General features: G+C 43.0%; 1 protein-coding gene across 2 annotated transcripts in view; it reads left to right on the plus strand.

Moving 5' to 3' along the window:
* The first annotated feature begins 515 nt into the window (after positions 1–515).
* Positions 516–22,470, plus strand: part of LOC134538727 (uncharacterized) — a 40,659-nt gene continuing 18,704 nt past the window's right edge. The window contains exons 1-3 of one of the 2 annotated variants that reach the window (XM_063380183.1): positions 516–706; positions 14,558–14,732; positions 18,114–18,387. In XM_063380183.1, coding sequence (XP_063236253.1) covers positions 14,558–14,732; positions 18,114–18,387 — 449 coding nt within the window. In that variant the 5' untranslated portion in view covers positions 516–706. Of the gene's footprint in view, positions 707–9,692; positions 9,789–14,557; positions 14,733–18,113; positions 18,388–22,470 lie in introns of those variants that run through there. The other variant, XM_063380184.1, reaches the window with a different exon arrangement.

Consider the following 22,470-nt stretch of genomic DNA (forward strand, 5'->3'; position numbering starts at 1 on the left):
AAGAACCATCGTCGATGTATCACAAACATTTTACAGAAAACCGTATCTAAATCGGTAAAATAGTTTTGGAGATAAATGGGAACATTGGTTTTTTTTTTTTTTGCACACACAAACAACCTCTCAGCCTAAACGCATAGACCTTCTACGTTCCGTCGTGGGTGAATGCGCCAATTACCTCTGATAAAGTATTTCATATATGAAAATAATAACCACAGTAATGTGTTGTACAAAGGTACAAAGTTACAATGTCTTTCTTGTGGCATTACAAACTTTTTCTTGGCAATTGGTTTCCAAAGGAAATCATTTGTAGAAGCACAGAATTTTTTTTTCTTCTGTGTGTGGTTGCTGAAAATGTCGCGTCGTTTCCAAACCAAGGCTCGGGTCCACGGAGTGAACGTTTGCCGGGCGAGGCGGGTTCCGAATGATAACTCTCTCGTTATCGGGACGCGGGCTTCCGCCCACGAGGCAGATGCGAGGCTGTGCGACGCAGTGCAGACGGCAGTCGGGGTGTCGGAAGCGTCGCGACGCTCAGCCGAGAGAGAAGCCGCGACGCCGACACGCGTCGCAACTGTCCGTCATCCGAGGAGCTCACCAGGGCGAGATAACAGTACCAGAAGTCTCTGCGACTGATATCGCGTTGCGCGCGTTATCCCGGAGTCACTCCACGCTTTAGTCGAGTCACTTGGATCGGTTATCTGCCACGGAGGTAAGAAGCTAAGCCGAGTCCAGGTTCGCGTGAATGTGCAATGTAAGGGCATGTATGTATATATTTTTTTTGACGTGACAACGTCTAATAAATCGATGAACGCCGGCTGCACGCACGAAAAAGGATGACTCATTGTCCCGTTACGCACATTGTCCCGTTACGCTCATTGTACGCTTGGGCCTCATCTATCTCTCTTCCACTCAATTGGAACAACCATCGATTTGACTTTTTCGAGGCACATTAAACTTGAAACACTCCCATTCGTTTCCTACTTTTCCTATCATCGTCCTATCCTTAACAGAATAACACAGATTGTATAAACGTTATAGTTAAAATAATCTCTTCGTTAAAGTAATAAACATATTTGAATTAATGAGTGCAAATAAAAGTAACTTCATCAATTAAATTGTAGATTTCATTTCACTCCTTTGTATCCAAACAAAATAGTGATAATTCAATAAAAATTATTCAATTTTATTCATAAAAGAATGAAATAATTTCATTAATGTTTTGTTATGACGTTGTCACGTTAAACTATCGTCCGTAAACCGACTTTACAGGCAACCAATTTTTCTTTCGCGAAATAACCTTAACGTTCGTTAATGCCAGCACTGCAATTGGCGGCCGTCTGGAAGAGAAGCCATCGCCCTGTTAGGCCGGGCCCTTAAGAACGCGTTTTCTTCCGCACTGGATGGCTGTGATTGGTGTGCCGACAGTATACCCAACCAAACACGAAACACAGACGATACCACCAAAGGTTTAACACAAAGCTGGCAGAAAAATTTTTTTCCGCGAAAAAAGCATGGTTATGGAATGAAGAATAATGGCTTAAACTCGTCAGTGTGTATCAAGGGTAAAATCAAAAACCCCTACTAATTGGAATTAAGAAACTCTCAGTATTACCAAAAATAATAACTGAAAAGCTATGTTTTGTATAGAGTGAAACTAGCTGGATCAAACACCTTCATACGGTATAGGATTGTCGATGAGCTTGTGTACCGTCCACACTATCCGTGTTACACGTAGCATTACACTGCACATTACACGAGTCTGGACGAAACTTTAGGGAGTTAGTGCGCGCAGTCCTTGCCATGTTAATAGTGGAAGTAAAAATGAAAACGAATCACACCCCTCGCCCCCTTACACGTTTTCCCCACCTGGACAGCAAAACAATTGTTTTGGTCACAATGATGTTAAGTGTTAATTCCTCGCTGGGAAATTGTTAAATTTTTTTTCGTTTAACGATACTCATTCCGTGTTGGGATTTTCGCGATACCTCGTAGTGATTTCCTTTCAAGTTTTATACTGCTACGATTTTTCTCGCTAAACAATAAACTGTTAACCAGTTGACCTAAACCTAAGTAGTGAAACCCACCCCATAAGGACTAATACCCCTGTGTTTGCTGTGGGATAAGTGAAGCACATGTTGCCCAAAATTACACACGAAAAGGTTTAGTAATTCTACATTTTTGTCATGTTATTTTGAAAGTTGGTGTAATTCTACACACATATTTCTAGAAAGCAAAACTGTGTTACAGGCTTCGGTAAAAATACACGAATGTTTATATTTTTTACAACTATTATAACTAACATATTTAATTACACATGCGGATGTATAGATGATATTGCACATACATCAAGTGTTGTTTCCTGTATTTTGTCAATAAAGTATTCTTTTAAGTACACACTTGCTTCATTGAAAAAGTACAAAATATTTGAAAGAGTAAATTAACAACTACCAAGGAACTACAAAAAAAATGTATTTTGCAATTTAAACTGATAAAGACCCATTCATTTTACATTAAATTACTAAAGTGGTTCCCATTACTTACAGATTTATTAGTGGGGACGTTGTTCAAGTGGCTAAGACGGTAACTGAGAACCTAATGTCGTGAGTTAAATTAAATTCTCCTATAATTCACTCAGAGTGTCATAAGTGTTCATTATAACAATTAATATGAATAAAATATAAATTATATCAAAATTACACAGTGTTCATTAGCTGCTATAAGCTAAAAAAAAGAGTTACAATTTGTTGATGTAAGTTTACACAAAACGATAATTAACTGACAGTTGTGGTAAAAATACACTTTCATGCTTATGTAAATTTATACAACAAAGAGTAAATATACATAAACAGATTTGACATTAACCAGATCTAAACAGTTGTATTTTTACTCTTTTTGTAGTATTTTTACGAAAATTGTGAGGAAAACTGGGCTCGTTTTATCAAAAGTTTATTAATTACTAATATTTACATTACTAATAAATAATTATACTTAAAACATGTGTGATCACGAACCAATTGCACTTAAAAATGTTTATTCGCAAGTCACTCAATGTCTTTCAAGTTCCGCAGTTCGCACTCCTCACTGGAGCTAGGCTCAGCAGTGGCTCGCCCCTTACCTCGCGCCTGTCCACACACACACACAGTCTCGTGCCACTCAGTCGCACTCTCACGGTCCCGTCGCTCCTCTTTGCGATGCTCTTGAGGGGGTCTCTCACACTCTTCGCCGATATCACTCTTCCCGTCACTCACGGAACTCCCGTGGAGGCCGGCGTCGTCGCTTATATACCCGTGGCGTCCTTCTCGAACCGACGAGAGCGACCTTGACGTGTCGCGTCATTCCGGGCTGACCCGACGTTCGAAAAACCCAGAACAGCGGTGCTTATTCACGCCACTCCTCGCAGCGGCCTCTGTGACCCGAGGCCGGAAGGTGCGTGGGGAGCGGCGGGGGGAAGGGGGTGGGGGTGGGTAGCGAGGACCCTTGTAATCCGACCGACGAAAAGCAACGAACGGAAATGTAAATGTGTTATAACTACGTTGTTGCCATCTGTGGCAGAATGAGCGAAGCAAAGTACAAAAATTCAAAGGGAAACAATATAGTATGAATAGTTTCGTGAATTTTAACGTGACGGGCAGTATTTTAATAAATTTTCCTTTAAAAAAATCAGGCCGAAGCAAGAGTATAGTATTACATGAAGGATTTTTGCATTACTCGGAGATGTTTCATTTTATATTTAAAAAATTCGGTCTGCTAATCAAATGATTAAATCAAAGTATCTGCTCCGGCAACGAATTCTAGCGGCGGGTGCGGCAACTACGCGTGATTCGCGTCCAGTAATGTATTTGAAAAAACAATTTTCGTATATTTATAATGCTCGTAATTATATTTAAATATTCTACGTTAAATTTGAAGTCCGAGTTTCGTATTATAAGTATACTAGCTGCCCGACCCGGCTTCGCACGGCTATACTAATGGAAAAAAATTAAGCCACATCTCCCATTTACAGTAATGGTAAATAAAAACAAATTCAGTGAAAATTTATTACAATGCTGTATAATGTACCGGAGAGAAAATGAATAGCAGCGATGGTTTCCCGACTCGTGCACGCAACGTACAACTGATGTACCCGTACTTCGCTACGGCAGTCTACAGGCAGATCACTCTTGCGCCGCTCATTATACATGCCCCTCCTTGTGGGTATGCCACTGCCGCGCAATGCCCGTTGCCATGGAGACGCAGAAGGCATGAACAATGCAAAATCCTGTTCTCATGCAGACAAAGTACCCACTGTTGCCTGGTTTTAACCACCCATGGGATCTAATTTTCGGAAAATGTCATCCTGCGTAACATAAGGAACATTACTGTGAAGTTTCAAGTCTGTAATATATATATATATATATATATATATATATATATATGAAAAAAAGGGATATTTTTGATATTTAAAGTACCCGCAAAATTTCAACGGTGATGAGGACTGCACTAACTATGAAATAGTCGTTGCCATAGAGAGGAATGAAGCATCAACAAAGCAACAGCCGTTGCCATGGTTATTTCCTACCAAAAACTGGAAATTTTGATATATTACGCCCCCGAAACTCCCCTTGGGATAGGATTTCCGCAGAATCCGTTCTTAGTGAGCGTCTACATCACAAAATGAGAGTAACTATGCAAAATTTCAAGTCAATCGGGTGTATAGTTTTAGAGATCTCGTGATTAGTGAGTCAGTGAGTGGTATTTCGCATATATATATATATATATATATATATATATATATATATATATATATATATATATATACACGAGGGCTGTTTTTTTTTCAACCTCCGAAAGGCTATTTTAAAAAAAAGGAAATTTACGTAACATAGTAATTCTACCATCAAAAGTACAGTAGGGTCTTATTTATTTTAATACATAAAAGCCAAAACTATCAAGGCATTTGTCATATCGTAACACAAGCTTATCTGTGCATGTTTCGAAGTTAGCCGCCAGTGAATAGAGATAACAGGACAAGTGCCTTGATCTCCCGCTCCCTCACGACACCGCTGTAAGGCGGGTGGACTAATTGTGTGGAGTATCGTGCCTCATTATTCATATTCTTGCGATAATTCTTGACGCGGGATCCAGTATATATATATGTGTGTACACGTCCTTTTCAGAATTGTAACGGGAGAGGAAAATTATTAATGGTGCGAAAAATGAAAATTAATTAAAAATAATAAAAATTATTCTAGTAAAAAAAACAAATTAAACACAGAGAGAGAGGTTTGCGATTTAAAGTGATAAAAAGTATAAAAAACTAATTGATTTCTTATGAGGGTACTGATAGCTTCGTTGTTAATATCACACGGGTGTTTTTTTACTTGAATGGGAAAATTAAGAATGATAAGGCATCTAGTGCGTGGCAACAATGTTAATAGGCAATAGGAAATAAACTTCTAGTGCCTGTGGCATTGTCAACACACGTGTACTGCATGTTGTATCTAACCCCCTCCAATTTATTTGATTCTAAATTGGACTTTTAGTAAGGATCCCTAATGTAATTGATAATATAATATAGCCTATAGCCTTCCACGATAAATGTACTATCCAACACTGAAAGAATTTTTCAAACGGACCAGTGGTTCCTGAGATTAGCGCGTTCAAACAAACAAACTCTTCAGCTTTATAATATTAGTATATATTTGCAACAAGAGAACACATGAATTTGCTCGTTACTGAGGTAAGATGTTACACATCACTGGCAGGTAATGAAAAACTCGCTCAAAAGTTTTTTTTTTTTTTTGGTGTTCGGCGAGGAAGAGAGAAGCTCCTAGTCAGTTAGAAAGACTAGGTGAGTGTCGTGTTGGTGAGCATTAGGGGCTTGCAGGTGTGCCCAAGGAAGAGAAACTCCTCACCAGTTAGAATGACTAGGAAAGTATCGTGTTGGTGAGCATTAGGGGCTTGCAGGTGTGGCCGAGGAAGAGAAACTCCTCACCAGTTAGAAGGACTAGGAGAGTGTCGTGTTGGTGAGCATTAGGGGCTTGCAGGTGTGCCCGAGGTAAGAGAAACTCCTCACCAGTTAGAAGGACTAGAAGAGTGTCGTGTTGGTGAGCATTAGGGGCTTGCAGGTGTGGCCGAGGAAGAGAAACTCCTCACCAGTTAGAAGGACTAGGAGAGTGTCGTGTTGGTGAGCATTAGGGGCTTGCAGGTGTGCCCGAGGTAAGAGAAACTCCTCACCAGTTAGAAGGACTAGGAGAGTGTCGTGTTGGTGAGCATTAGGGGTTTGCAGGTGTGGCCGAGGAAGAGAAACTCCTCACCAGTTAGAAGGACTAGGAGAGTGTCGTGTTGGTGAGCATTAGGGGCTTGCAGGTGTGCCCGAGGAAGAGAAACTCCTCACCAGTTAGAAGGACTAGGAGAGTGTCGTGTTGGTGAGCATTAGGGGCTTGCAGGTGTGCCCGAGGTAAGAGAAACTCCTCACCAGTTAGAAGGACTAGGAGAGTGTCGTGTTGGTGAGCATTAGGGGCTTGCAGGTGTGCCCGAGGAAGAGAAACTCCTCACCAGTTAGAAGGACTAGGAGAGTGTCGTGTTGGTGAGCATTAGGGGCTTGCAGGTGTGCCCGAGGTAAGAGAAACTCCTCACCAGTTAGAAGGACTAGGAGAGTGTCGTGTTGGTGAGCATTAGGGGCTTGCAGGTGTGCCCGAGGTAAGAGAAACTCCTCACCAGTTAGAAGGACTAGGAGAGTGTCGTGTTGGTGAGCATTAGGGGCTTGCAGGTGTGCCCGAGGAAGAGAAACTCCTCACCAGTTAGAAGGACTAGGAGAGAGTCGTGGTGAGCATTAGGGGCTTGCAGGTGTGCCCAAGGTAAGAGAAACTCCTCACCAGTTAGAAGGACTAGGAGAGTGTCGTGTTGGTGAGCATTAGGGGTTTGCAGGTGTGGCCGAGGAAGAGAAACTCCTCACCAGTTAGAAGGACTAGGAGAGTGTCGTGTTGGTGAGCATTAGGGGCTTGCAGGTGTGCCCGAGGTAAGAGAAACTCCTTTACCAGTTAGAAGGACTAGGAGAGTGTCGTGTTGGTGAGCATTAGGGGCTTGCAAGTGTGCCCGAGGAAGAGAAACTCCTCACCAGTTAGAAGGACTTGGAGAGTGTCGTGTTGGTGAGCATTAAGGGCTTGCAGGTGTGCCCGAGGAAGAAAACTCCTCACCAGTTAGAAGGACTAGGAGAGTGTCGTGTTGGAGAGCATTAAGGGCTTGCAGGTGTGCCCGAGAAAGAGAAACTCCTCACCAGTTAGAAGGACTAGGAGAGTGTCGTGTTGGTGAGCATTAGGGGCTTGCAGGTGTGCCCGAGGAAGAGAAACTCCTCACCAGTTAGAAGGACAAGGTGAGTGTCGTGTTCGTGAGCATTAGGGGCTTGCAGGTGTGCCCGAGGAAGAGAAACTCGTCACCAGTTAGAAGGACTAGGAGAGTGTCGTGTTGTTGAGCATTAAGGGCCTGCAGGTGTGGCCGAGGAAGAGAAACTCCTCTCCAGTTAGAAGGACTAGGAGAGTGTCGTGTTGGTGAGCATTAGGGGCTTGCAGGTGTGGCCGAGGAAGAGAAACTCCTCACCAGTTAGAAGGACTAGGAGAGTGTCGTGTTGTTGAGCATTAAGGGCTTGCAGGTGTGCCCGAGGAAGAGAAACTCCTCACCAGTTAGAAGGACAAGGTGAGTGTCGTGTTGGTGAGCATTAGGGGCGTGTAGGTGTGCCCGAGGAAGAGAAACTCGTCACCAGTTAGAAGGACTAGGAGAGTGTCGTGTTGTTGAGCATTAAGGGCCTGCAGGTGTGCCCGAGGAAGAGAAACTCCTCACCAGTTAGAAGGACAAGGTGAGTGTCGTGTTCGTGAGCATTAGGGGCTTGCAGGTGTGCCCGAGGAAGAGAAACTCGTCACCAGTTAGAAGGACTAGGAGAGTGTCGTGTTGTTGAGCATTAAGGGCCTGCAGGTGTGGCCGAGGAAGAGAAACTCCTCTCCAGTTAGAAGGACTAGGAGAGTGTCGTGTTGGTGAGCATTAGGGGCTTGCAGGTGTGCCCGAGGAAGAGAAACTCGTCACCAGTTAGAAGGACTAGGAGAGTGTCGTGTTGTTGAGCATTAAGGGCCTGCAGGTGTGCCCGAGGAAGAGAAACTCCTCACCAGTTAGAAGGACAAGGTGAGTGTCGTGTTGGTGAGCATTAGGGGCTTGCAGGTGTGCCCGAGGAAGAGAAACTCGTCACCAGTTAGAAGGCCTAGGAGAGTGTCGTGTTGTTGAGCATTAAGGGCTTGCAGGTGTGCCCGAGGAAGAGAAACTCCTCACCAGTTAGAAGGACAAGGTGAGTGTCGTGTTGGTGAGCATTAGGGGCGTGTAGGTGTGCCCGAGGAAGAGAAACTCGTCACCAGTTAGAAGGACTAGGAGAGTGTCGTGTTGTTGAGCATTAAGGGCTTGCAGGTGTGCCCGAGGAAGAGAAACTCCTCACCAGTTAGAAGGACTAGGAGAGTGTCGTTTTGGTGAGCATTAGGGGCTTGCAGGTGTGGCCGAGGAAGAGAAACTCCTCACCAGTTAGAAGGACATGGTGAGTGTCGGGTTGGTGAGCATTAGGGGCGTGTAGGTGTGGCCGAGGAAGAGAAACTCCTCACCAGTTAGAAGGACTAGGAGAGTGTTGTTGTTGGTGAGCATTAGTAGCTTGTAGGTTTGGGTGAGGGATAGAAACTCCTCACCAGTTAGAATGACTAGGAGAGTGTCGTGTTGGTGAGGATTAGGGGCTTGTAGGTTTGGGTGAGTTGTAGACGCAGTGACAAAGATAATGTGAGCTCACCACTCTAGTTCAAAACTGAAACTTCACCGATTGAAGGATGGGAAATTGACATGCAATATTAATAATTGATTCACGTGTACATGTGTGCAAGTATACTAAAGTACAAGCGAGTGTACAGGTATGTGAGCGTATGAAATTTTTTGAAAGTATCCAAATTGTTAAAGTATGCTAGTGCTTAATTATGCGATCGCGCAAGTGTGGTAGTACAATGCAAACTTGGTCCTCTAATGTGGCTGCTACCATCTGGGTTTCGGGAAAGTAATTTGATGACTAACAGTGGTTCGCATTCGAAGCTCACAGGTGTAAACAAACATAGTGGAGACCACCCAGCAAAGAGTAGACGTTACATTTATCCGAACACTTTACCTCATTTTCTTATGGACTGGGAAAATTCTCTGTTCAAATGACCTCTATGATAGACTCTACAGTCCTCTACATATTCGAGTAAATGTCACCTGTTCATTGGTTGCCGAATTGTGTGACATGATTCGGGTAGCCTGTTATTCGAAACTTCTTCGGTTGAGCGTTTCTCATTGGCCCAAGAGTCATGCATACAATCTGTGGTCCAGTAGCAGAAGCAGTACAAATATTTTAATTTCAGCCCATCTTGAAATCGATTGTAATATTTTTCCCGTCCCTATTTATATTCGTTATTCCCCCCTCCCTAAAATCGAGGGCTTCCCTTCTTAGCATTGCGTTTTTTAGTTTCCGTTTCTCTCATTTTATTTACGCCTCGCCCTACCGTCCGCAAGGAAGTTTCAGTTTAAAAAATAACGAGTCATTGCTATCTGCGGCTCCGTGTTTATCTCTCGGTCCGTGAGGTCAGAACGTGATGTGCGATTTCTTTTTGTCGCGTGCGCCGGAAGCCAGATATATGTAGTTACGCGCAAACGTTAACTGAACGCGGTCGTCATTTCCCAGCGCGCTCTCGTTCAAAACAACGAATAGGACAGCCATATTTGTCCGCGTGTCTCTCCTCAACCGCCTAAAAGAGGTGAGTTAATTCTTGGCGGCAACTTACTACCATTAATTTTTTTAAAAATTAATGTGTCCGGAGGCTGGCTCAAACAACTCCCCTCCCCCCTAACTGCAACACCAAATGCTTTTTTCAGGACCGTCTAGAGGGAATAAAGTCCCAGGGAGAAATAATTTTGTCGAGCGTGATAAAGGCATATTATTTGAATGAGTAATGATTTTTTTTTGGTTTTAATTCCACCTGATAAAATTATTGTATGTGCTGATTTAGTAACAGAATTTCACTAATTAAACGTAACTCTTAATAAATTTGCATGTCTCTTTGAGTAAAAAAAAATTTCATGCAGAGATTGATATCTCAGAAATAACCAGAAGCAATCGGAGAAAACCAGTAGTAGTGTCACTATGAATGGCCAGAAGAACTTGGAGAAACTGATAAAATATTGGCAGGAATAATCAGAAGCACACGGAGAAAACCAATAAAATATTGATTGTGCTTCCATGTGTGCTTCATTTTCGTTAATTGTGCTTCCGATTATGCTTCCTTTTTGATTGTATTTCCGATTGTGCTCCTTTTTTATTGTGCTTCCACATGTGCTTCCTTTTCGTTGTATATGCTTCATTTTCGTTGGTTATGCTTCCTTTTCGTTTGTTGTTCTTCCAAATGTGCTAACTCTTTGTCGAATGTGCTAACTCTTTTCGAATGTGCTTCCAAATGTGCTTCCTTTTTGTGGAATGTGCTTCCAAATTTGCTTTATTTTTTAATGTGCTTCCAAATGTGCTTCCTTTTTGATGAAGTGCTTTCTTTTTATTAAAATGCTTCCTTTTTGGTGATGAATGAGCATCTATAAGTCAGTACTCAGGATATGGTTGGCCTCGTGGTTCAGAGACGTCTGGTCTATACGCCTGACATGGAACATGGCCTGTTTAAAATGTTGATCCAGTATCGGCGAATAGCACCTCTTGGTTCGGAGACGCTTGGCCTATACACCTAACATTGTACATGACCTGGCCTCGTGGTTCGGAGACGCTTGGCCAATGCGCATGATTTTGTACATAAACTGTATAAATTTTTCGCCAAATATCGATGAAAACTACCTTTTGGCTACTCACTGGATGTGTCTGACCACCTACTGGATGTGCTTGGCTACCAAATGTACGTGGCTGTCCACCTACTGGACATGCGTTCCTGGCCACCGAATAGACGTGTCTGACCACCGAATTGGCGTACCTTTACACAAACTGGACGTGATAGCCTTTCCAACCGACTGGTTGTGCGTGGTTGACCAACCGTCTGATGTGCATAGTCACCAACTGGACGTAACCAGTTAATCAACTTACATGTGTAAATGTGCTGAAAACACATGTCAAGGCATGCCAAGGACTAGCTACGCCTTCTAAGAAGATTATAGACATGGGGAAATGTTAGTACTTTTTTATTGTACTTGTAGAATTTCTGTGATAATTTTGTTATTTTTAATTTTGTTCTTTTCCTCGAACCTGGCATTTTTGTTTAATTTTAATTAAATTATATTTTATTGCATTTAGCTAGGACCGGACCTAGGGCAGATATTAATCTTTTCAATCATGATTTTAACAAGTAATCTTTTGGTGGACATAACAATAATAAATTTTCCCTGTAGTATAGCGGTCAGAATTTAAACTAATATGTCGGTAGCGCACTCTAGCAGACCAAAACAATATGTCGGATCCCGGTTGGTAGCTTTCAGCAGGCGAAAACAAGATGGCTGTCAGATGTCATACTGACTGAAGTAATATCTGCCTTGGCATTAGTAGTTGGAAGTCAGTCTGCCGGTGGCTTGTGTGGAGGAAGGAACTGTCGACATTTTTAATCGATCGCCCTCACTGGCTTAGAACCTAGGACACCATGATGCAAGTAGTTTTTTTTATTAAAATTTAATCAAATATACTTTTTAATAATTAAAAAACATTCACGGTTGACATATTGAAAATCCGGAATTATTATCCGATTTTAGCAAAAAAATTAATAATCAATTTTTTTGCTAAAATCGGATAATAATTACGGATTTTCAATATGGCAACCGTAACAAATATTGAAACATTTATAGAATTAAATATGGCGGCCTCAAGCTGAACCGAAAAACCAATATGGAGGCCGTGACATCATCCAAGATGGCGGCCACCGTCAGACGACAACAAGATGGCGTCCGTAACGGAAATTGCAAAGTTCTAGAATCCAAAATGACTGCCTTAACCTAAAGTGCAACGATTACATCATACATGTCCAAGATGGCGGGCATAAGGAAAAGTGCAACATTCGGGGAGTAAGACATTCGATTTCATGATGGCTGGAGTAACGTAAAGTGCAATGTTTGAAGTAAACCATTTTTTTTTTTTTTTAATTTTTTCGGAATTTTTCGGTAAAAAATTAAAGATTTCGTGTTTACAGTTAAGTTCAAAGTCGAAATCTCGTCGGCTTAGGGAGACTTGTCGATGGGGAATTTCAGCCGTTTTTAGGAATTTGAGTTCTTTCAAAGTCAATTGTCTTTTGAGAAATTCCGAATTTCGAATTTATGAATTTTTTTAAGGAAAAAAAATGGGAAATTTTCTCTCAAAACGGGATATTTTCTCTCGAAATCACAAAATTTCTAGGAATTTGGAATAATTTGTAAAGAATTTTGAATGCCGAGATCATCCGAGATGGCCGCCGTGACGTCAGGACTGTCAGCCATTGAATCCCTCCACGCTACACGACCCAGGACTCAGCGCTCGGACCGGCTATTATATACTACTAGTGTGTAATAGTATTTTTTTGTTGCAGGCTTCAGGTAGAGTTTCGAGGCGCAGGTTAATTCCGGAGTCCCGCGATCAACATAATTAACTCGGTGAGAAGGGGGGGGGGGTTGTTATGAAGAGGCTACATTGTTCTGGAGTAAGCGGCCATTTTGTCGTCTGCTGTCGGCGGCCATCTTGGACGACATTGTTGGTTCCGATGATTCCAGGAGACATAGCCTTATCGTAACCCTCTCCACGATCCCGGGGTTCCGATCAGAGACGGATCTAGAACGGTGTAGGAGCCCTCCCCCCCGGGGGGGGGGGGGGATGTTGGCAGCCTGCCCCTGGCGTAAGGTTACAGAATGCGCAAGAAGGGCCGACAAATTTTTGTAGACTACAAAAAGTGTGAAATTAAAGGCGAATAGAAAAAAATGTATTACAAATTTGTACTAATTTTGGATTCTAATAGTTTATAGTGAGTTTTGCGTGGCATGCTTGCGTAGAGGCCGTGCTTTGTACAAAAAAAAACTTTTCAATACCGAAATTAATAATTGTAACACAATTATTTTTTTTATCTTTCAATTTTTTTCCACTGACCTTTGAACACTATGTTCTTGTTATAAATAGTTTACTTGAAATACAGGATGTCCGAAAAGTCTTTCCCTGATTACACAAATTTATAACTTCGGCTAGACGTACGATAAAAATATGACAGTGCTGTCAAAATGTTAGGTCATAACTCAAGTTTTTTTTTTCATTATAGGTTCGCAGTAACCCGGACATGATTACCAATGTGCCCTGTGGTACCACGAGACACGATCACCAATAACAGTGCAGAGAAACTTCCAGAACACATATGGAAATATTCTCCCTGATGTCAAGAGCATTTAGACGTGGTATGAGAAGTTCAAGACCACAGGATTGGTTACTGACCTTCCGAAGTCTGGTCGACCATCAACCTCAGCTGAAAGGGTGGAAGCTGTGAGACAGTCATTTCTGCGAAGTCCTAAGAAATCTGTGCGAAGGCCCTCACGTGAATTACATATGCCAAAAAGCTCTTTCAATATCTTACACAAACATTGAATGTTTCGTGTATACAAAGTGCAAATCATTCAGGCTTTGTTGCCCAATGACAGATCACATCGATATGACTTTGCGGTTGAAATGTTAATACGTATGGAGGACGATAATGGATATCTCCAACGAATTGCCTTTTCTGACGAGGCAACCTTTTTATGTCAGCAGAGTATTGAATCGCCATAACGTGCGCATTTGGGGTTCACAGCCCCCTGACGAGGTGATGGAGTGTACCAGAGGAAGTTCATAAGTGAATGTTTGGTGCGCAATATTGCATTACAGAATTATCGGGCCATTCTTCTTTGCTAAGGCAACCATCACATCTCCAGTGTAATTGGACATGTTACAACTTTATGCTGTTCCTCAGCTGCTTGAGTATCACCCCGATGTCATGTTTTAACAAGACGGTGCACCACCTCATTGAGGTTTCGAGGTCCGTGCCTATCTTGATATGACCTTTCCTGGACGATGGATCGGTCGTGATGGACCAACGGTTTGGCCTCCACGCTCTCCTGACATAACCCCATTAGACTTCTTTTTATGGCGTCATGTCAAGTACGAGGTCTACCCAACACACGTACCAGATATTGCAACCCTGCGTCAACGGATAACCAGAGTCATTGCATCGATCCCTCCAACGATGTTGGCTAATGTGTGGACGGAAATTGAATATCGACTAGATGTGCTACGTGCTACCAAAGGTGCTCATGTTTAATTGTACTCATGTTTGAAAAAAAAAACCTTGGACAGTATCTCGACATTTCATCATCAGTTTCATATTTTTATCTTACTTATAGCCGATGTTATTAATGTGTGTAATCAGGAAGAGACTTTTCGGACACTGGTAAAAAACACGGTGTTTGACAGAATCCAACTTACACTTGTAATGTGTGATGTACGCGGATGCCTGGGCTGAGGTGTGCGCTGACGTCGCCGTCGCCGTTGCCGTTGCAGATGCCGGGGCTGAAGTGCTCGGAGGGGCCCGCGGGCAGCGGGGCGGGGCCCCGGCTCGCGCCGAGGGGCTGGTGCCTGGTGGCAGTGCTGGCTGCAGGCTGCGGCCTCGTCTACTGGCTGGACGACTGCCGCGCCGCCGTGGGACACGTCCGCCTGCCGGGCACGCTGCCTCGAGGTGCGCGCGCCTCTCGCCGTGTTCCAACACACGAGGTGTCCACTGTGGGGGAGACCTTCTTTTTACAGACGAGACAAACGTCCGATAGTGCATCTTCGGTTTTTTTTTTTGGTTCATTGTAAATGTGTTGATAAAGAGGATACTAATGATCAATTAGGTTAGGTTAGCTACATTATAAATACTTTAGAACACTGTGGACGGTTGATTTTGGCAAGGTTAGCTACATTAAAGATACGGAAAAAAAGAAAAGCGAGCATGAACTTCGGGGAACTTCGGGTTTTGGCTCTCTCGTCTGTGAAAATAAGGCTTCCCTCGACTGTGCCAGCGGTCCCCAAGGAACCTTGTGATCGACTTCACTTTCAGCGGAACCCCAACTCCTTCAAAGAAAAGTTACTTTGCAATAATTGTGCCTGCTTTATGTGACATTCGTCCTGACTCACGGAACCTGCCCCGGAACACTTTTTGGGGACCGCTGGACTATGCCACAACTGTACTGTACCCTATCCGTTATTCCCAGTGCGCGATAGGTAGAGACCCCCGGGAAATTTCGCGGATTCGTCTGGCCTCCTTGGGTAGAATTCAATTTCACAGGTGTGCTCAACCCATTTTTACTTTCCCATTGGTTGAATTCATAGCGAGAACGTCTGTCTGTATCCTTGTTAATTGTCACTTCCTGATTCGTTTACTTCTCTCCTGGATCACAGTCGGCTCGCGGTCGTTTAAGGGCGTGTACAAAAAAATAACAGTACGAGAGTGTGGTTTGCTTTCTAACTTGCAACCAAATAAATGAGCGAAATTTCGTATCTCTAACGATAGGACACGGCTTTTAGGGAACGGATTTTTGCCCGAATTCCGCGCATGCACTGAGCTCACTTTTTCGATGATTTGGCGCCATTAACTCGCATATAGTTTTTTTTTTGTGATAACCGGGGGACAAACCAAGCGTGTTGGTGTGCCAATGAAACTTTGTGATATCTAAAATATCCTGGAATACATTTCGTACACTTCAATAGTCATGACAATAAATAATCGTAACTTGGGAAAATTAGAAAAAAATATAGGTATATATTTGTGCGATGATGCTGCTATCATCTCTAGTATTTCTGCCATAAAAATTGCGAAACGTCCACTAGAATGCGTTGAAACTGTTTCTAGCAGGGCACCGTTTAAAAATAAACAGTTGACGATTTTTTTTTTATTTCTGGGATTCGGTTTGGACATGTTCTGGAATGCGGTCCACGGGTTAGGTTACGGTTTTATTCCAACAAGGCAATGCTTACCCGAACGACTTGGAATACCATCCTAAATCACAATTTAGAAATATATTAACTTAGAAAATCATTTCAGAGCTGTTAAAACATAGAAACACACAACTTAGAATCCTCGAAAAAAACATCCACGTAACTTAAAACTATCATAAGTTAGAACGATCGAAACCTAGAAACACACAAAACAAAACAAAAACAATATATATATATATATATATAATTTTTTTTAGAAAATCTTAACTTAGAAACATTGTAGTTTATAGCTGTCTCAACTTAAAACTAAACAACTTATAACCGCCATAACGTAAAGGCACCACAATGCCAAACCACATAACTGTAAAGATTCTTATCTTGTCTCTTCCCAAAATTATTTGTTTCTAATTTGTGTGTTTCTAAGTTACGGTAGCACCCCTCGCCGTAGTGTGATCGTCCGGGAATCTGCGGGAATGTATGGATAAGCTCTGCGTTTAAGATAAGGTGTGACTTGGTTACATCTTGGCTCCTGGGTTGAAACTACGCCCTTGAAAACAGCGTGACTGACGTTTCCTGCTCACGTGTCCAGTGTCTCACCACTGCCGCCACCTCGCTTCTCTTAAGGCGCCCGCCAGTCAGGGCTTCCAGCGCGGTATCGCCTCTAAGAGTGAGACAGTTGACGGTCGTGCACAGGACAACTATGACATCTTAGTGATTATTCTGAAAAATTCGCGTTTTAGCCGTTTTCACTCTTCTTAAAACAGATTTTAAAAAAGGAGGTTGTCTGTAAAGTCGGTTTACGGACGATAATTTTACGTGATAACGTCATAAGAAAACATTGATGAAAAATTGCATACTTTTTTTAAATTTCAAATATTATTTACAGTTTTTTGCAAAATTTAATTGAAATAATTCGTTCAAATATAATCACGAAAAATTAGTTTTAAAAGGCCCGCCTTAACCTGTTTGATATTATGGAAGATTTTCTCGCAATGGTGGTTGGCCGGTTCTTGCACGCTCGGCTCAGGTGGAACGTGACACTTTTTTTCGTGCGTGCAGCCGGCGTTGATCGATTTACAAGACGTTATCACGTCCAAAAAGTAAATGCGGACACCGGAACCGCCCGTCTGCCCTCAGGACTTTCTCAAATGCTCGGGACGTGTAGTGTTGAAGCTGTGCACAGTGAACGGGCGCTCGGGCAGGTGAGGTGTTGGTTCTCGGGGACGCACCACAACGCCGAACGTACAATAACGCCGAATGCCAAATTGACTGCAACGCCGACAGCTAGAAAACTGCTGTGTACCACAACGCCGAATTACCACAACGCCGAAATACATTAACGCCGAAAAATGTCACAGCAGGACTGCCACAAAGGTTAGGTTAGGTAAGGTTAGGTTAAGTTAGGCTAGGTTAGGCTAGCCTAGGTTAGGTTAGGTTGTGGTATTTCGGCGTTAAGATACATTTAAGAAACACACGCAAATTCATTCAGTTGTTTTTCATTTTGCTCCTGTAGCCCCCCGCCCCCCTCCCCGCAGCAACATTTTTAGGCGTTACTGTATTTCGGCGTTATGGTGCACAACAGTTTTCTAGCTGTCGGCGTTGCGGTCAATTTGGCATTCAGCGTTATTGTACGTTCGGCGTTGTGGTAGTTCGGCGTTGTGGTAACGACCCTTTGTTCTCCACCAGTAGCATAGCCAGGATTTGTGTATGAAGGGGGGAGGGGGGTTAAGAAGCAAGGCCCCACCCCCTATTAAAGCGGGTGGTCCGGGGGTCCTCCCCCGGGAAAATTATTGTATTTCAAGGTGGAAAATGGTGCTATTAAAGCATCTAAAAATTGATTACACAGCACTTTCTTTGCCCCCGTTTGCCCCACTTGAAGGTTTCAGAAGGGGTTAAAATACCCTGTTGTTGCGTCCCTGGTTGCCAGGGGTAGGGGAAGGGAAGGAGAATCGGTAGGGCTCGCTTACTCTTCCCCTCCAGTGCAGTGGGCCGGTGATAGCAGTAAGACACCCAGGCTTTTAGCTAACCTGCTTTCAGATAAGATAAAAAAAATGGCAGCTAATGGGGTTGGGGGGGAGGGGTGTGTTAGAACCCCTAACCCCCCCCCCCCTGGCTACGCCCCTGTTCTCCGCGTGCGCAGAGCGCGAGCGGCCCTTGAACCCGGGCTTCGTGGTGGACACTCCGGGCTGCCGCATCCCGGCGCTGGACCCCTGGGACCCGCACGTGCGCCGCTTCGTGCGCAAGGAGCGGCCCGTGGACTGCGCCCGGGGCCGGCCGCCGCCGCTCGTCGCCTCCAACGACACGGCGCTGCTGCTGCACGCCTCGCTGGCGCCGCTCTACAACTGCACGGAGGCCGAGCTGTCCTGCTGCTACCGCCCCTACTGGCGCGGGCCCGACGGCGACGACAGCCTGGTGTGAGTGCGCGAGCCCGGATCTCCCTCCACTCCACAACTGCTCAGGGATCTTCCTGGGGGGAAACTGGTTTCTTTGTTATTTCACGTGAATTGCTCCAGATAAAAGTTCATTGTATGAGATGAATAACTGTCGCTGATGAAAAATTAGAAATAGATAGGTATATATATATTGTTCCAATTGAAAACTCTCATTTTGCATCCGGCATTAGTCTCAGAAGCTAACATGTATCTATTCTGGTTCGTTGTCTGTAGCTGTATAAAAAAAAAGGCTTCGCTGTAGATACCTTGAAAAAAAAAAATTGCTAAATGGCAGGAGATAAGCGAGTGTATTTTGGGTCCTTGCAAAAAAACAACATATAGTTGCAGTCAGGAGGATAGAGGTGGCATAGTTTAGCGAGGCGTACGTTGGATGTGTCGGGAAGTGCCTGTCTTGATGTCCTGGAATGCAATGTCTTGCCGAAAGGGTGGGGATGCCCCTCTTACCATCTGCCCACCAATAGGCAACCCTCTTACTTCATGTACCACCCCTGACTTTCTTGGATGAGGTCACTTCTAGACAGGCCTCGCGCCTTCATCCTTCTCCAGGAATGTCTAGAGGTGTCTGACCAAAAGGCAAAGCTGAGACCCTTGGATATCTAGCATTCTTCTCTGGGTGACGAGCTCGCCTATCAGGGGCCTGCCATGGATGTTGGCCCAAGCCACAAAACTCCTTAATTAACGGTTCTTGAAAATGGTGAATATCCAAGGGTTCAGTCGAGGTGACCATGTGAAGCAAATGATAATTCGAGCTATGTTGGGGGAGCCTAGGCCTTAATCAGTTGTAAACTTATTGAGCTTAAGTAGCCTACTTGAGAGTCGGTGAAAGCCGAGAGAGAGAGAAAGAGTTCGGTTGAGGTAGTATACAGCCTCCCAGGTGAGACAAATGAGAATCAGAGCTCTAATGGGAGAGCCCAGGCCTTAATCGCCTGTAAACTCTTTGGGCTGAGGTACTTGTTGTCGGTGATTATTGCAGGTTGAGATCGAGGTGAACTTCTTCCTCCACAGGGTGATGAGATTTTGAGCACTTAATCGTATGTTGGGGGTAGGCCCTGAGGGATGGTCCTCCACATACAAAGGGATAACGTGAAGGTGGTGATTTTTGCCTCGTTACTTCTATACAAAAAATAAGAAGCCGGCATGTGGATATCACTCGAACTAGGCACTGTCTCAATGGGTCTCAGGCTGGAAGGGGCATTGGAAAAATCGGTGACCGACTGGGTCTTTGTGTTGGTGCTGTAAAACTGTGGTGTTAGCCCTGGGGTCTCACGGTCGTGTATGCTATCTCCTGCCTCCATGCATCATGGAAGGTCACACGCGATTTATTTCTAATGGGTACTAGGTATGTGCGTCTAACAAGTAACCTGCAGCCATGGAGCTGACCATTTGTCTGGTGGGTGCATCAAAATTTTGTGTCTTTCCACCACCAAATTATTTATGGCGAGATCTCACAAAGCAGTTTATTGATCATAGCGAAATTTTGTTTTCAATGATTCAAAGTGTGCCCAAACTTCTTAAAAGCTGAGCTTAAATGGAAACCAGTTGCTCCGAACGAGCCGGCAAAAACAAAAAAAAAGTAGGTGTGGCTAAACGGAACCAAATACAGTGAAAGGTCTTTAATCCTTAATTATACGGTTGGTTGTATTCTGTAATCTGGCACCAATCAAGACGCTTGCGTTCAGATTATTTCGGGTGGATTTCGAATTGATCTTGGTCAACCAGGTTGCATTACTGCGCTACGCATTTTTAGTTCGCTCAGAGTTCTTCGTTCCTATTTTCATTTCAGTAAAATGTATGGTATTTTTCAGGTTATATATCACATTTTACTGTACATTTCCGTACATTTCACCAACATTAATATTTTTTGATGTGTAACATCTCAGCTCTCGTTATACGGCATTTTGTGGGAGTAATTTCGTGAATGCGACGGAAATGTTTAACAAGAAATTGCTGTTGGCGGTGCTGCTGTCTATAGTGGATGGCGCTAACCAAATTTCAACTCTTTTTTTTTCGTTTATATCGGGACTGTTTCATAGTAGTTTAGAAATTATTTCTGCTAATTGAATGATTCGATAGGCAACTTAGCGAACGTGCTGCTCTCTGCACGGGTTGGTGGCAAGACACGTTTATGATTAAGGGAGCGAATTTTAGTGACGGGTGCGGAAAGTATGTGTGATTTGCGTCCATAATAATAACGTTAGACATCATTTCTAAAGAATTCTACGTTAAATTTAGAGACCAAGGTCCGAGTTTCGTTTTATAAGTGTATTTGCAACGAGAATACATGAATTTGCTCGCTAGCGAGGTTAGATGTTACACACCTTTGAGGAGTACATGAAACTCTTTTTTATATTGTTTTTTTCCTTCTCATAAAGCAGCTTATTTTAACTTGTTTAAATACAATTTTACAGTATTTTTAATCATTTTTATTTATATCCCTATTAAAACAAAATTGACGTTTGATAAACCGGAATAGCCGGATTAAAATTTTTTTCTCTAGTTCCGAATCTGCACGGCCATGTTACACAATTGTTCTAAAAACCTTCAATAGTAATCACTTTTGTGCGTGGTGTGGATTATTACATGCTACCTGCATTGTCAACACTCATATTTTAACGGGTACAAATTGTGTCAAAACTACTAGTTGGTGCCACAAAAACCCTAAGAAAAATTCCGCGTCCAAGGAGATTTTTCAACCTTGTTAGCCGCGTCACACTGATCCATACTACTTCTCCTTCTGCTTACCTCTTCCGTACCTCGCTGCGCCGACTTCTCGTAAGACGTTTGGTCCGCACTATACAATTGTTGTGTATATAACTAAATTATTTTTATGTAATCACAAAATACTTTTTGGGTTATTCACAACATTTTTGTGAATGCCGCTACCCTGACTTCCTCCACAAACTATAATTTCCCACGTGTTACACTTGTTTATGTTTCTGCGTATTAACTACATATTTAATTTTGTTTGCACTGGTCGCCATCTTTATAAGTGGCATGATACTCTCTATGATTCGCAAGAAATTGTCCAACGGGGTGGAATGAGAAAAATGCCAATCAAATCACTTTTACAATACAGAAACTTACTTTAATCTTCAAAATACCTTTATAATAGTATGTAAATGGGGCTACTGGGACAGGCGCCAGGCGGTGGAGCCGAGAGCCAGCGTCCGCCATCTTGGATTTGTGACGTCACGACGGCAAAAATTCCTCAAAATTCCTCAAAATTGACTCAAAATGACTCAAAATTTCCCGTTTTAAGAAAAAAATTCCCGTTTTCGAGCGAAAAATTCCCGTTTCAAGGGAAAATTTCCCGTTTTATTCCTCAAAAATCCCAGCGGCTAAATGTCCTGATAAAGGCTTAAGCATCCTAAACTCAAGCCTCAGTTAAGCCTCTATCAGGATGTGACCTTGACCTTTGACCTTGACCCCGACGGCCATCTTGGATCCACCATCTTGGATGACGTCATTTCGTTTTCTCGAACATTCCGGCATTGTGTTATCCGCCATTTTGAATTATGACGTCATCGTTGCAATTTCCATTACGGCCGCCATCTTTAAATTTATTATCCGATTTTAATGAAAAAAAATTTTAAAATTATAAAAAATTAAATAATAAAATTTTTAATAAAATATTTAAAAAACAAACATTTACGACAAGGAGCTCGGAGTCCTCGGTTCAAACCCGACGAGTGCAAAAAAAATAAAAATGGCGACCGATCCTTCCCCCGCGGTGGCTGCAGGCATACTGACTCCCACCACTTATTTTCAAAGCATATATATCGTCAGGTAGTATGATGTCATGTCCGCCATCTTGTCCTCGTCTGCTGGAAGCCATCATCAGTGTATCGTCGGCGAGAGTGCGCTGACGCCATGTTAGTTTAACTCTTATCCGCTAGAGTGCAGTAATCATTTATTATTGCTGTGACACCCGACATCTTGTCATTTGGCCGCCATCTTGAAAATCAGTAATTATTTAGCTAGAAATTCGGGAAAAATTCCAAAATTCATTAAATAAATTTATAGTCTATATACTGATTAATTAGA

This window comes from Bacillus rossius, chromosome 14 (assembly GCF_032445375.1).
Source record: "Bacillus rossius redtenbacheri isolate Brsri chromosome 14, Brsri_v3, whole genome shotgun sequence".
In the NCBI taxonomy this organism is placed as follows: Eukaryota; Metazoa; Arthropoda; class Insecta; order Phasmatodea; family Bacillidae; genus Bacillus; species Bacillus rossius.